The sequence below is a fragment of the Gastrolobium bilobum genome, unplaced genomic scaffold (assembly GCF_033153095.1).
Source record: "Gastrolobium bilobum isolate Gb01-03AN ecotype WA unplaced genomic scaffold, APGP_CSIRO_Gbil_v1 utg2307, whole genome shotgun sequence".
NCBI lineage: Eukaryota > Viridiplantae > Streptophyta > Magnoliopsida > Fabales > Fabaceae > Gastrolobium > Gastrolobium bilobum.
Genome location: NW_026897512.1, coordinates 278,971 through 294,459, shown reverse-complemented (window position 1 = coordinate 294,459; position 15,489 = coordinate 278,971). Strand labels below are relative to the sequence as shown.

At 31.8% G+C, this 15,489-nt stretch overlaps 1 protein-coding gene across 1 annotated transcript; it reads right to left on the bottom strand.

Annotated features, from left to right (window-relative positions):
• Positions 1–4,768: 4,768 nt before the first annotated feature.
• LOC133307542 (uncharacterized) lies at positions 4,769–7,766 on the bottom strand. The gene is made up of 6 exons (XM_061508067.1): positions 6,934–7,766; positions 6,376–6,523; positions 6,023–6,199; positions 5,848–5,931; positions 5,640–5,721; positions 4,769–5,491 (listed from the first exon to the last, which is right to left on the bottom strand). Exons 1-6 carry the CDS (start codon positions 7,317–7,319, stop codon positions 5,055–5,057), a joined length of 1,314 nt encoding a protein of 437 aa, XP_061364051.1. The 5' UTR covers positions 7,320–7,766; the 3' UTR covers positions 4,769–5,054.
• Between the last annotated feature and the right edge of the window lie 7,723 nt (positions 7,767–15,489).

Below are 15,489 nucleotides of genomic sequence, written 5' to 3'. Positions count from 1 at the left end.
TCTCTCATATTCCCTCTCTTTCTTCCTTTCTCTCTCTAATTTTCCATCCACACACTCTTTCTCTAGGTTTGACAATCACCTCTCTCTAATACAATTCATTAATCGTTTTAAATTGTTCCCTCTCTATGTTTGGTGTAATCTCTGATTCCTTTGTTGCCAAGCTTATTTTGCACCCCCGTCAAATTCCTCCAAAATAACATTTTTCAGGTTTGTTCATTGCAAGGTTATTAGATTAATCTTCTTCTTTTTTCACTTTGATTTGGGAATTTAATGTTCCGGGTTTCGGTGGGTATTCCTTCATGTTCTTCAGGCTCTTTTGATTCCTTCCTTTTCTTCATTTAATTGATTTGATCATTGATTTTTCTGATTTTTTTATTGATTACTTGAATGATTCGATTTTCGAAGTTCGAGTTCCATTGTTTCCTTAATGTTCTTCTTTTTTCAAGTTTGTTCATCACTCGAGTTCCATTGAGCTAATCTAAAATCTTTCAATATACTTACCAATCTATCACACAATCCAATTTTTTTGCCTTTCTACGCAAATCATGAAAAAAACAACTTTATCACAACGCAGAAATCCAAGAAAAATGAACCAAAAATAAATAGAAAAGTAAAATAAAATTTACTGTATAATATACCAAAAATAAAAAGGACAAAAGCAAAAGAGGTAAAAATAGGTGGCATGTTGGTGATTGAATCGATTAATGAATTGTATTAGAGAAGTGATTGTCAAACCTAGCGAGAGAGAGTGAGGTGGACAAAGAGGAGATGTGAGAGAAAAAATTAAGATTATAAGGGGTAATTAATCACCGTTAGATTTAATTATAATCTAACAGTGATTAGATTGGTTGTAAGGGCGGTAAGTTTAGCTGGTGGTAAGTATAACCCTCCCTATAATATAAATCATTAAGAAGGCTCTCACCCAATTGCTTAAGCTTTTGTGTTGAAATTGGTTCTTTACATGATATCAGAATTTCTGTGTTATGGGTTCGATCCTCAGCGCCCTTCACTTTCTCTTGTGAAATTTCTTAACACAAGTAGATGGATCTATGTATTATCCACCCTTAATGCCCAGTGAGCTCTCGTGTGAGGGGCATGTTAGAATATAACATAAACCATTAAAAGGCTTTATTTAATAACTTAAGTTTTTGGATTGAATTATTTTTTTACAATAATTACCTATTTTATTTCTATTTAGTAGTAAGTATAATATGAAGAACGTGCTGATTTTATTTTCAATAATTAATTTGACCAAATATTCACACACATGATGCATGCTATTTGTTTGGTGCCAAAATTGTATCCTCCTACTTTTTTTCCCACTGTCGACTTGAGCCCATTTCAATCGCATGGCAGAAACCGACCACGACTCCAATGGGTGCATCTTTTTATAGGAAATAATTGTTAGATGTTAGTTGATTAGAGTCAACAAAGAAGGGAAAACTTCAGTTTTCTAGAAAATAAGTATATATAAAAATGGAAAAAGGTGTGTCATTTTAAATGACACACCTTATATCATTTTATTCTCACAAAGAGATGGAATCCATATTTTTAAAACTTTTTCACACATTCTCTCTTATGATTTATCTCTTTTTTCACTTAAAATGACACAACTCTATATCTTTTAAAATGATACACATTTTTCCCGTATAAAATACAGCAGAAAATAAAATAGGAAGAAGACTGAACAATAAGGAAAAACATTGGATTTTGAAATTGCAACTTCTTAGCCTGCGCCGACCTTGGAGGATCGGAAAAAGTAAGAGCTAAATGATTGAGATGGTTACTTTCTTTAATGTTGGTATATGCACTTCGTGCAAGGCTATGTGTTTATCTAACCAGCTCAATAAATACTTACCTATTTTGTCATTGTGAGAAGATTATGAAAAAAGTATAGAATTTCTCTCATCTTATAAATACACATAAAATCTTTTTGTAATACGTTAGAGATTTTGAAGCTTAAAGTTTAGAATTTGTGAGTATCTCTAGAAAAAAACTTGAGTGATATTTTTAGATACGTTTGAAATTACCATTATTATTAGTGAAGTTTGATTATATCTCTAGTGTAACTAGAAAAACTTGACTTTTATAATCTTCTTTTTTATAGTAAAAGAATTTTTGGATTAGTATTCTGCAATTTTTACTTCTTCACATTAAAAAAAAAAATTCATGTTAAAAATTTGTTGTGTCTCTCTTACTTTGCATACTTTTATTTCTTTGCGTGTTGGTCGGCCTAGTAACTACATATTGACTTTAAGTGGTGTTTGGTTCCATTCTTTTCCATATTTTTCTAGGCAAACGAAGTTTAGTTTTTAGAAAATCAATGTTTGTTTCAACAGCTTTTGACCAAAACTCATCCGTGTGAAATGCATAGCTTTTTGAGAAAGATATGAATTTGCAATGTTTAGAAACCGAATTTGAGGGTGATTTTTTTGAGAAAATTCGGATAAAGCACTGTTGACACACTTTTTGTCATATATTTCCCTGGTAAAATTTTGTCAAACCAAACTACTTTTTTTTAACTTCCTCATCTATTCAACTTTCCCTATGGATACCTAGTAATTAAATTTCTCTAGTATTCTTAAAATTTATCTTCGACCAAACGCCCCTTAGAGTGCCCGAATTTTGAACTCTGAATTGTAAATCATTTTTGCGCTAATTTGAAGAACCGGCGTCCCAACAGTGGACCCCGTCCCAACACTAAATGCATGCGGTTCTCAAATTTGAATGACATGGCTTTCTTTCTGCAAAGCTTAATGCAATGACTTCAAGATAGGGTTATCCTCATATCAAGCTTGCTCTTATTTTGCACATGGATGGAGTATCCAGCAACGGGTAACTTATATTTACCACTCGCGATATACGATTTCCACGGAGATAATGAAATTGGCATGATAAAATAATGAAAAAGAAAAATAGAATCTACATTTTCTCGATCAGTAATATGATGACATTGGAATTATATGACTTTATACTTATATTAATTGTTGTAATTTATTTTATAAAAATGATTTAAGAAGATAATTTAATATCTTTCCAACGAACTCATATAAATACGTAAGTTAATGTGAGTTTTGAGAATTACTGTATATAGATGTATTTATCAGATTAAGACCTGATTGACAAGCATGCTAGATTATTAATATAAGGCCAGGTGAGCTTAAAATTCATGATGAATGGACATTAGGTTATTGGCGTTGTATTAATAGTTTAAGGTCTTCAATTAACTACATATGGTCACGCTTCTAAGCACTATTAAAGTGACTGTTGTAATTGAGAAGGAGTTTAAGTGAAAGACTTTATCTGCTCTTCTTATCAAATTGATTAATTGACAATACTAATTTTAAAAGGTATGCAAATTATATGTTTTATTAATATATTAATTCCTTCTGTAGTACTTTGCAGTAGGGTGAATAAATTCAGTAAAATAAAAAAGGATTTAATGTAATTTGTTAACGCTTGGGGGGGAAATAAAGGCTTGTTACAACAGTAATAAAGCAAGTCGTGTTGTGATATATGTTCCTAAATTCCTTTCATTTGAAGTTTACTTTTCACAAAGTTCAAGACATCCTAAAGACATAAACCTTATTGGCTTTTTATTCATTTCCCCACTTTATAGACCATTGTTTGCTTCTCTTTATCACCAAGGCATCTTCTCAAATTTCTCTCTCTCAACCATATATGTGGCTGAAAGAAGGCTAGTGGTTCATTGCAAGAATTCAGCTTTCAAGGGGAGAAATGGCTATGGGAAGTATCTATGCAGTTGTGCCTGCTGTTGCTGCTGCTGTTGGATTTTATTTCATCGACAGAAACTATATCAAGGTAAGAAAGGCTACATACATGTATTTCTTTATATCAGCATTGAACAACGTTAGGGTATGTCAAGGTTTGTGTTTTTTTTATATACCTAAAGTTCAAGATGTCTCATCTGTAGGGAATCGAGAAAGGGATTTCGGCATCCAATCCAAAATTGATACCAGAAGTGAAAGAACAATCAAAGACCCTGCAAAAGCCAAAATTGGCACCACAGCTCGATGGTTTGCATTGTTTTGAAACCTTGGTGATGAATTGAATTCTCTTCAAGCTGTTTGTACCTAACTAGTGCTCATTGATGAATGGAAAACTATATATTTGGTACTTATTTCCTCCCTACAACCTCAACCAACTTTTTTCAATTTATTTCAAATCACATCCAGTTCCCTCTTCACAAGGCCAAAGATTTGAAAATGTTGAAGAGAATAACAAGTGAAACACACAAACATCAGATATCAGTAAGAAAAAAAAATATTCATAATTCATAATGTTACATCTATATTTAAGCTTCAATATTTACAATATGTTAACATGTCATATGTCTAAAAATGAAATGAAAAAGTTGAGAGAAAAGAAATTATATGTGACAAAAGCATCTCAACCTGAATTTCTTTTTTCTTTTTTTGAAAATTTTAAAAGTTCTAAAAGACCAAATGTCTGTGTTGGTGTGTTTTTTTATTTAAAATTAAAATGTGTTTATATCGCGTTCCCTATGTATTTATATCATGTTCCACCGTGACTGACCATTTTGATTAGTATTGGTAGTATATCATGTTAGACACATGAACTAAATAATATGTCCGTGCCATACAGGCAACGATAGATGACAAAAGAGGAATGTATCCCTATTTAGTATTTACACAAAACGAACAATAAACCGGGATCATCGGTATGTATGAGCCTCATTAGCTTGATGAATAATTATATAATAAGAGGAAATGAGAAAAATGGATTTTTTTTATTGCTTCTGAGTTTATACAACCATACACACAGCCTTGAAATTCTGTAGTCTTGACCAACAATTATTCATGGTCCAAGAAAAAAAGTTGGAAAAATCATCAATTACTAGCCCCACCAAGCAAGGGACTTTCTCATTTACCTTGATTTTGTTTTTTAATTATAAATGATTTCGCCCTAAAAAGAACCTCTAAATTTTCAAGTAATATATAAGCTACAAGGAAGGAGAATGTCTATCATCCAAAACAATGGCATTCAAGAGATAGCTTCCACCTATAGTTTTACTATCTTCTACCTATATTGGCAAATCTTCTAGCAACACCAAATATAACATACTTGGTCACTAGTCCCCTATCAAGACTACAAGCAAGAGCAATTGCACCACCAATGACTAGTATCTTGGGTATATTCACGCCCTGTGGTTTGTCAGCAGGGATCACACTTTCAGTCTCCGATGTATTCTCAGAGGCTCCAATAGATTGCAAGTATTCAGGATTTATTTTTGTGTTGACCTGAGCCATAAAGGCGCAACGAGAGAGTGGAGCTCCAGAAGCTCTTGCATCTTGATAGGCTCTCAAACCAGGCTCAATCTTCTGGACTGTTCCCCACATCCCTTTCCGTACTCCAAGCTTTGCAATTTCCCATGGAATACCCATTTCTTCATGATGGAAGAGTAAAACTTCACATGCAGTCAACTGGCCATGGCCTCTCTTTGATTCCACTGTCAACAAAAACAACATATCAGTCATAACAAGTCTAATAGTGAAGGAATGGTTAGTTGAAAATGTGGGTTACAAGAGAAAACTTCAAATTCAAAATTAAATCTTATTTGATTGAAGTAATTGAATAAATAGGATATAGAAATAAACCTGCTCGAATGCACCAACTAGAGTAGTACACGTCAACACGTCTTGGTTTGTCATGTCTTGGGATTGAAGGACAGTCTACTCCCTAAAAGAAAAAAATTGGAACATCAATTAAAAAAGAACAACAATGTAATTCTGCAATCGAAATATAACCATCATCAATCATTATCTTCAAATATTCCAATAGAAAAAGAGGACATTCTTCTTATACCTTTGTCACACAATAGTATGATCTTCCTGATTCCCATATTCGACGACCGATTATGTATTCTCTGTCTTTACAGAAAAATGGGAACTGTACCACATAGAATAAGCAACCATAAGCACATTGAACCAAGACAATAATTTACACTTGAATAGATAAATCAATTGCAGAGGATTTGCACCTTCCGTATCCATTGCACTTTCATGGTTCCAGTAGTGGGACACTCTTCTATGGTTGCCGACCTTGCAAGCATGTCATCCCATCTAGGTCGGAACTCATCATCCCAGAATAAGTCCCTCACTATCTCAGGAGTTGCATCCTCAAATATAGTACTGCTTCGATATTCGGGAGGCCCATTCTAACAAATCAGCAAGACAAAATTCATAAAACTAATCAGGTAATTTGAATAAACCCAAATTTTTTCACAGATAATAGCGATAGCAATCATCTACTGTATTTTAGAGATAATCATTTTAAATTAATCTAAAGAACAAAACTCTTCAAACTAGCAAAACAACCAAAAAATTATCATACCTTTGGTTCTCTATGCCATGCTTGGTATCTCATGGTCGGGGTAGAACGATCCATCATCTGTATCCAAGGGAGACCTCCATCTTTCTCCTCCACAAGCTGGCATAGATGATGTAAATCCTCCATCGTAACAGCATCAGAAGTTTCTTCACTGGATTGGGTGGACAACATAGTAAGCAAAATGAGAAATAACGTGGTATGGTATACTTATATCACATTTAAAGATTTGAAGAGCAATGACAGTGTACAAACTACAAACCATTTATTCAACCCAAATATTCAAACTTTTAAGTTGTCAATTTGTCATTCAAATGGATGCAGACTGAAATAACAAGTCAAAAGCACCATCCGTAGACTGATTCATGGAAGGGTTTAATTTTAATTTAATAAATTAATTAGTGTTTCACATCTTAATTCCGCAAGGTAATAAGAACAATAGCCCCAATTCCTAACAACATAAATGAATTCAAAATATAGCTCTAAATTTATACAATTATTTATCCAGATAACTGAAGATTGGTAAAAAAAAATAAAAAATAAAAAATAAAAAATGCTAAATACCTGCAGGAACTATCGCATTTCATCGGTGTGGAAGAGGAAGAGGAAGCCTTTTTATCCGTTTCTTTATTTAGGGCCAAAGATTCAGGGTTTGGACACTGCATTTTGATAGAACTAAGGCAAGGAGAAGAAGCATAGCTTTTCATGGGCGAAAATCCAGACTTTGAAGGCGAAACCGAGGATGGTGATGCAAAATCCAAGGACTTGGCCAGGGAACTAGTCAATTTTTCTTTCCCTATGCTCGCCCATTTTGGTCTCCATAACCATCCAACAACAACACCAAAGAAAAACGCTACCAACATAGGACTAATAAACACGACAATCGCTGCACCCACACCCAATATTGCGGGATTTTCCAACATATCATAAAAAGGCTGTGGCAAAGCCATAACAATAAGAAAAATAGAATTTCCAAAACCTAGAAGGAAAATTAAAAGGGAATAAGTAAAAAATCACCAGCAAAATCTGTTCAGCTCCTTACAAAAGTTCTTTTATTTTTTTTTTTTATTTTTTTTTTCTGATAAAAGTTTAAATGGGGTTTGTAAGAAGGAACTGCAGAAGATTCGAGGTTAAGAAAAATCAGGCACAGGAAACGAAAAGGAGACAAATTTGGCGAAAAATCAGAGGGAGACAAAGACAAAAGGATATTTAGCGTAGATGGGTAGATTGATTAAGACACGTAGGGTTGAAATGAGAGAAGAAGAAGAAGGAGGTGGGTTTGGGTTTGGGTTGGGGTTTCAGCCTAAGACGACGCCGTCGTGGGGCGTAGCATCAACAATGACGGTGGTGTTGGTGTGAGTTGGAGTATTGGTGGATAAAAAGGGATAAGTGTTATGTAACCAAAAAAAAAGGGATAAGTGTTTTTGAAGAGCCAATGAGCGTGTAAGAGAATCAGAGGACAAATAAAAAAGAATGGTCTCAAACGAAGAGCGTGTGAATTTAACTGGGAACTTGGAAGTCTAACGTTTGTCAATTTGACGGTGTTTGTTTGTTTGGTTGGTTCTAGGAAAAAAGCAAGTGGACGGAGGCAATTCGAGACTAGAATTGCATTGGTTTTTATGTTTTTTTTCCTAGGCCTTGTTTTTCACGTTGTGGGAACTCGTTTTTCTTACATTTTTTATGTTTTAAACTTTTTCATGTGCGATTATTTCATTATGTTATTGGATTTTATTAAGGGTTTTGTTAGTCTCTTTTTATATAAAATAGTTATCTTATGTTGTAGGCAGAAAATAAGTAAGTCCTATCATTACAAAGTAAAGAAAATAAATGGAATGCGAAAATCAAAATGAAAGAACACGAGAGAAGTTACCTTATGTGAAATGAGAGTAATATTTTTTTATTAATTTTATATTGTAAAAAAAACTAAATCCATTCCCGCACTAATAAAAATTTGTAGGTTCCACTAGCTTAATAAACAAAAGGAAACACAGCAATTGAAGGGTATTGTTTTTTCCTCCCGGCTAAATTTTTTTTAGGAAACACAGCAATTGAAAGGTATTGTTTTTTCCAGGAGAAAAACAACACCCAATGTTATTTCTATAAATTTAAAAAGTTTTTAGGACAGAGTACTCATATGATGAGAACATAAAAGATTATATGTAGTTCCCCATTTTGCACTTGCTAAGTTTTTTTATATTAATTATGGATTTAAATCTTTTCACGTGAAAAAACATAATATGATTATGTGAAAATTATAATCATACAAAGGTAGATCATTGATAATAAAGTAAGAGAGATAAAAATATTAAAATAGATAATTATAAAATCATAACTGTTGTTTCACCTTTGTATGATTGTGATCTTTTAACATGACTATATTGTATTTTTTATATCTAAAAGGATACAAATCCATCAATTACACTTGTATTGAATAATGCTCGTAATATATTATTTGACATTCTCTTTCTAATTTACTTTTAATTAATGAGTAAATTTCATATAAATTTTCCTAAATAGAGAATAAACACAAATCATGTACATTTACATAAAATTCATAAAATAAAAAATATATATTTAAAATTAAAATTAAAATTAAAAAAAAAATTCCTTTTTCCTTTGCCGCTGTCTAGTGTCTAGCAAAAGTTTTCAACACAAACAAGGTCCGATTACGGCGCCGACCGGTTTTGATAGCTAACGTTGTACAATTAGTCCTTTGTTTCATATTACATTATATGACTTGGCTAACGACTGTTGGTAGAAACCTTTACCACCAGCATGCGTAAAAAATAAAAATAAAAAAATCATGTCATATTGGTGTAAGGCGACATTGACTTCATGTTTTGGCTTGAGAAGTGCCGTGAAAAGTACGGGCGTAAGGCAATGTAACAAGATCTACAACTCTTATATATATAGTTTTTTTTTTTTTTTATAACATTATATATATAGTTAAATAGAATAGGATTAGCTTTCCAAAAAAATTTATTTAAAAAATAGTTTATAATTTTTTTTATAAGTTGGACCTATACTATATTATTTATTTTAAATAAAATAAATATATAATTATTTTAATAATCTTGAATAATAAAGTAATATTATTTTAATTATTTTTTTGCTTATTAAATATTTAATAGGTTTAACCAGACTAACAAAATTAGGTCAATGTTCTTATTTTTTTAATATAGGTCAGCCCAAACTTATAATTCGGATCTACATAAGGTTTACATATTAAGTTAAGCCTTGAATCGCCGGCTTACTAGAAAGCCCAATATGTGACACCACATGGGATGATATGATTACTATAGGGTGTACTCAATGCAGCAAGACCAGCACTATACAAGGCGGTCCCAATACAATGAATATATAATGGGAGAAGGGGAGACATACAAAGACTATGGTAGCTTTCTATCTTGACAGAGTAACGGCTCATAAAAATTCGTCCTCTAGTGTGGTGAGAAAAGGGGTATATATAGGTTTCAAGGTGATGGCAAGATATGCCAAATCAACTGTTGTGGGGAAGACGAATAGGAAGGCCTTTTGCGGCCGTTGCTATGTGCCATGTAGGAATAAAGTCGAGAGAATGATATATTGGATGTCATTGGAGACACAAAGGGAGGAGGGAGTCCCCCAACATATGACATTTTAGTGTCTTACGTTGGAAAACTGATTTGCTTTGTAGGCTTGATAATAGTACCAACTGGGTGGTGAATTTAGGGTTGAGGTGATTTGGGTCTTCAGGATCGGACCTGCCCTATTGGACTAATACTTTGGGCCAACCAGAATAGGTCTAAAATATTTTTACAACTTATTTAAGTCAAAGTCTAACTTAGCTTATTTATACCCCTATTATGAAAAGAGATAACCTGGCAACGTTAAAATAAAAGTTATGCATTATTCAATGAGTAGGGTTATATTTACAAACTTTATTTTACAAATTTACAAACTACACTATGTCTGACCGATAATACTCTATTCAAGAATGTATTACCGGTCTGACATAATGTAATTGTAAGAGTTTGTAAACAAAAAATTTGTAAATATAACTTTACCTTATTTGATATTCACTTTACGGGAAAAATTAGGCAATCCATCCTCTTATATTTTTTTCAAAAAAGATTAGCACTCGATCACCGATCAATAATTAAAATAATAATTTTGTGATGTTAACGTATCAATAAACCACTGAAAATTTTACAATCATATTTAAAAGAGATATGCAAGGATATATATATATGGAGAGAGATCATTTGACTCTAAAGTAAAATTTATAAGTCTTGTTCCTTATCTCAGCTCTTATTTCCGTCCATCCAACGGTTATAGTTTAGGAAGTCATATTAATTAATTAATTATTAATTGCATTACAAATAACAATTGTTGATTTCCGTCTATCAACAACTAAGATGAGGAGTAAGACTTAAAAATATTATTCTGAAGTCAAAAGAACTCTCCCATATATATATATATAATTAAAGATGGTGTAGCAACCATTTATCTTTCATGTTAAATTTATGGTTAAAATTAATATTATTAAATTCGAATCAATTATCGACTCTCAAAGTAATAATTAATGAATAACTATTGAATCATTTAATCAAATTTATGTAATAATGCAAATAGGGGAATCATTTTAGCATCTGTCCCATAAAATATTTTTCTGCCACAGACACAATAAAAATGAGCTCCGTGTTGATATTTCTCTTTTTTATCATTTCTCTCTCTAAAATGTTTATGTCTGTAGCAGAAAATAATTTCTACCACAAATGCAGAAATAATTTTCTGATGTAAATAAGTATGAAATTAGAAGTATTATGAGAAACCAATAGAGTTAGTTTAGGGCTGATAAACTTTTCCTCATTTTTTTTTATACAAGTGAAAATTGAACACATAATCTAATAAAATCTACACATACCCCTCACCATTAGACTAAACCTAATGACTCTTATTTCCCTCATTTCTTAAACTACACATGTCAATCTATTTTTGTTTGATCAAAGTTCATTGTTATTTGCTTGAGTAAATATTAGGGCATTAAATTAGCTAAATTGACCAAATTAACATTAAAATACAAATTATTGTTAAATTTATTAAATTAAATAATATTTAGAACCATTAATAATTATCAATTGTCTCACACAAATTTCTAAATCCTTTTGAAAATTTAAAAGCATAAAATTATTATCAATAATAATAATATTACTTTTTTTTGTTCATCAAAAACAAGGAAATAAAAAATAAAAAACTAATTATTATTTTTGAATTTGTAGAACTTTAAAAATATAATTCTCATTTATTCAATGCTATTATGAAATCCTTGTAAATATAAAAATATCAAATTTATTATTTATATTGATAATTTATTATTATTATTTTTTCTTTCCGTCAAAAAAATTTAAATTACTTTTTTTTTTGTAAATAAGGATAACAAAAATAAAAAGCAATTTAGTTAATCAACCTTGGTTTAGTGATAAAAGTTGGATGCATCACTCATCATGACCCACTTTTGATCGTCAGGTGTGCATATTTTCAAACATTTTACACGGAATTTCTAAAAATCAATTTAACTAGAAAATTCATGCTGGTTAAATTCCGGTTTAACAATTTACAAAAAATAAAAATAAAAAAAATCCGGTTTAACATGGTTCAGAAACAGTTTGACAATTTCATAGCGGGTCAAATATAGATTTGTTCCAGTAATTGGACCGGACTGATTGGGTACTGATTTTTAGTTGAACACTAAGACAGACTAATTTGATAATGAGTCAATACATAACCCGATATGAAAAGTATTTTAAATTTTTTTCATGAAAATAATAAGGACCAATGCTTAAAAATTGAACTTTGGTGGACGGTATGTAATCTTTAATCGTTTTCTCTGCAAAACGTTCTCTTATATTTCTGAAATCAACTTCTTTCCTCGATTTTTACCTTTTCAACAAATTAGGATAAGTCTGTAAGGTTTTTTACTTGTACATAAATATATTTGCTCAACTATCACACTGAATTAATTATTAAATTATTTCAACTACTCAAGAATTTAAAGTTGATGATTTGCCGAAGTAATCAATCAACTAACTGTTAAACATCTTTAACTATGAATTTAAAAAAGAGTTTGGCAAATAGTTCATAACTTAAATTTGTGATTACGCAAATGCATCGTAATTAATTTAGTTTAGTAGTTAATTAATTTATTCTATGTTAGATGCATGAAGGTATTATCATATACAAATAAAATCACCCCTAGACGTAGTGTTCGAAGTTCTAACTTCTAACACGGGACAAACAGAGAGTGAGAGCTAGCTGTTGACAGAGAGGGAGGGGGAAAAAAATAAAAGATGATAAATTTTGTGTGAAATCCGCTTAAATTATTATTAATTAGTGTAAATATCTTTAGTGTTTATAATAAAAAAAATAGCTGTCGCATTCAACTAGTGAGTTGGGAATGAGCTTATAAAAAAAAACTAAGTAAAAAAATAAAGAAAGCATAGTAAAGGAAGATAAAAACGGAAAGGGAAATAAAACATATGAATTAGTAAAAGTTGAAGTTCTTAGGAGCATTCACGTTACTACATATTCAATTGATATTTAATGCCTGGTCAACGATAGATACCTCTGTTATGCTTCGAATTGGAGGGGGTAAGCAATTCTCACCAATTGGTCCATGTTCATGTAGTTGTTACTAGATTATCAAATTGGTGAGTCAAGTCTAAATTGTGCTTTCTACAAAGGAGACATGGTAAAACTACACGAGCAGCACAACGTATAACTAATATAATTGTTTAATTAACTTTATGGTTTGAGGAAACCAAAGTGGATAGTTGACACAAAGGAATTGATCCCAAAGGGTGACTTGATGCGTCGATTTGAAATATATATTTCAAGTCTAATCTATGGTGTAACACAAAGTATACAATAATAAATTGGGTCATCAAACACGGTTTTGAAGTATTGTTTATTTCCTGAATGGAAACACGCATTTTGACCAAAATGACACTAAAGACTAAGGTTGCATAATGAGAAGGGAGAAAAATATCCACACCTACCATGTTCCACATGCATTATTGTGATGAAAGATTGATCAAGCGAGCATATGCTAGCCGCACTGTCTGCAACATATATGTGGAGGCTGACACTACATACATAGAGAATAGTTTGCAACAAAAGTGTTACAAAATAATATAAATTATTAAAAAGGTTCTCACTTAATATCTTAAAGTTTTGGATTAAAATGATTTTTTATATGGAGAAAGATATTGTGACAACCAAGTTGTGTTACTACCAAGTGACTACCAATCAATCTCACCGTTAGATCGATTATGTTGATCCAACAGTTATATTTATTTCCATCTTTGTATGATCATCCATATTTAAAGTGAAAACATTAAATATGGGAAATCATAACCATACAAAGGTGAAAATAAATATAAAGTATTAAATTTGGAGAATCATGACCATACAAAGATGGAAATAAATATAACTGTTGGATCCATATAATCGATCTAACGATAAGATTAATTGGTAGTCACTTGGCAGTAACACAACTTGGTTGTCACAATATCCTTCTCCTTTTTATATAGTATCAGAGTTTCAATGATTACAACCCAAGTGTGGTGGCTCAGTTGGTAGCATGGGGACTGAGTGGTGGGAGAGGACTTCAGTTCGAATCCCACCAAGACCATCTGGGAAGGGGCATAAGTACCGTAATCCTTGGACTCGCACCCGAACTCTGGATTAGTCCAATAGGTGGCTCAAAGAGTCGAATCTGTGGGGATACCAGGAGATTCTGATTCGCCTCAAAGAGATAATTAGGATCAGTTTCCAAAAAAAAGTGTTTCAATAATTACAAGATCACGAGTTCAATTCTCACCTTCCCAACTTTCCAGTAAATCTGTGACTTAATAATCAGCACAATTTTCATCGTTACTCCTAAAAGTTGAATGTTACAGCTGAACTTACTGTAGTTTTTTTTTTTTTTTTTACTCATGTACATACGTTAAAAGCCTCTTTATATTGTGAACATCACAGTGCTCTTAGATTGATATAAGTTATGAATGATTTTTCTAGTATCATTACGTGAGCTAACTAATTGTGGGCCAACTAATAATCATCACTAGATTAATTCAAAAAATAATTAGCATATACTATAAGAAATCATTTCAACCCAACAACTTAAGATGGTGGGTGAGGCCTATGATGCACCAACACTGACACGGGACGCGACACGACACGACACGCCGACACGTTAATTCTAAAAAAGTCATATTTTGTCACGTTGGGACACATTTTGATATTAAATAATATTTTTAATATATATAATATAATCTTAATATATATAATCTTAAATCCACCATTGGAAACTTTGCTGACGTGTCGCTCTGTCCTTCATTCTCAGCTTTGTGTTCACACTTGAGAAGAGTTTGAAAAGTTGCCTCTTTTAGAAATCTTTTACTTTTCGCAAAAAAAAAATTGTAAAAAGGGTGGGATAATATTTGAAATTTAAAATTCATTGGTGGCAGACAACTGTATAACTTTTCCACTATTTCCTGCATCGGTAATGGTGAAGTGTATTCTACAAGCACTCATATAATGCATTGAGTTTTTGTATAAATAGGAAAGTGTTGCTTCTTCTTTTTTGTCTTTCCTGCATTTTTTTTCTATTCATGTGTGTAGGGATTGTTCTATTGGTATAATTTTCGGTTTCTTTATGAACAAACCCTATGAATTCGTTTTCATAAATTTTCTACTGACACTGATTTATTCATTTTTTAGGGTGGAAGAATTCATGATATTGTGAGTGGTTATTTACATATTCAGCGTCTTCCACCTTCCATTGTTTCGATCCACCACTACCAAAAAGAGATCTTTATTCACAGTACTAATTCATTCTTCTTCCACGGCGGCAGTGAAGGTCTTTATGCTTCCAAAGTCACCTCTTTCAACGACACTCAACCTTTGAAGAAAAGTTCCTCAATGGTAAATCCTTCATCAGGTATTCCTTCTTATCTCTTTGTTGCCTCGATTTCACTGCCATTAATAAAATAAAAAATATTTAAAAATAAGTTAATCTAACTTCTTCTTTCATTTTCTTAGCCACCACATCTCATTTTCTCAGTGCAGAGGTAAGAT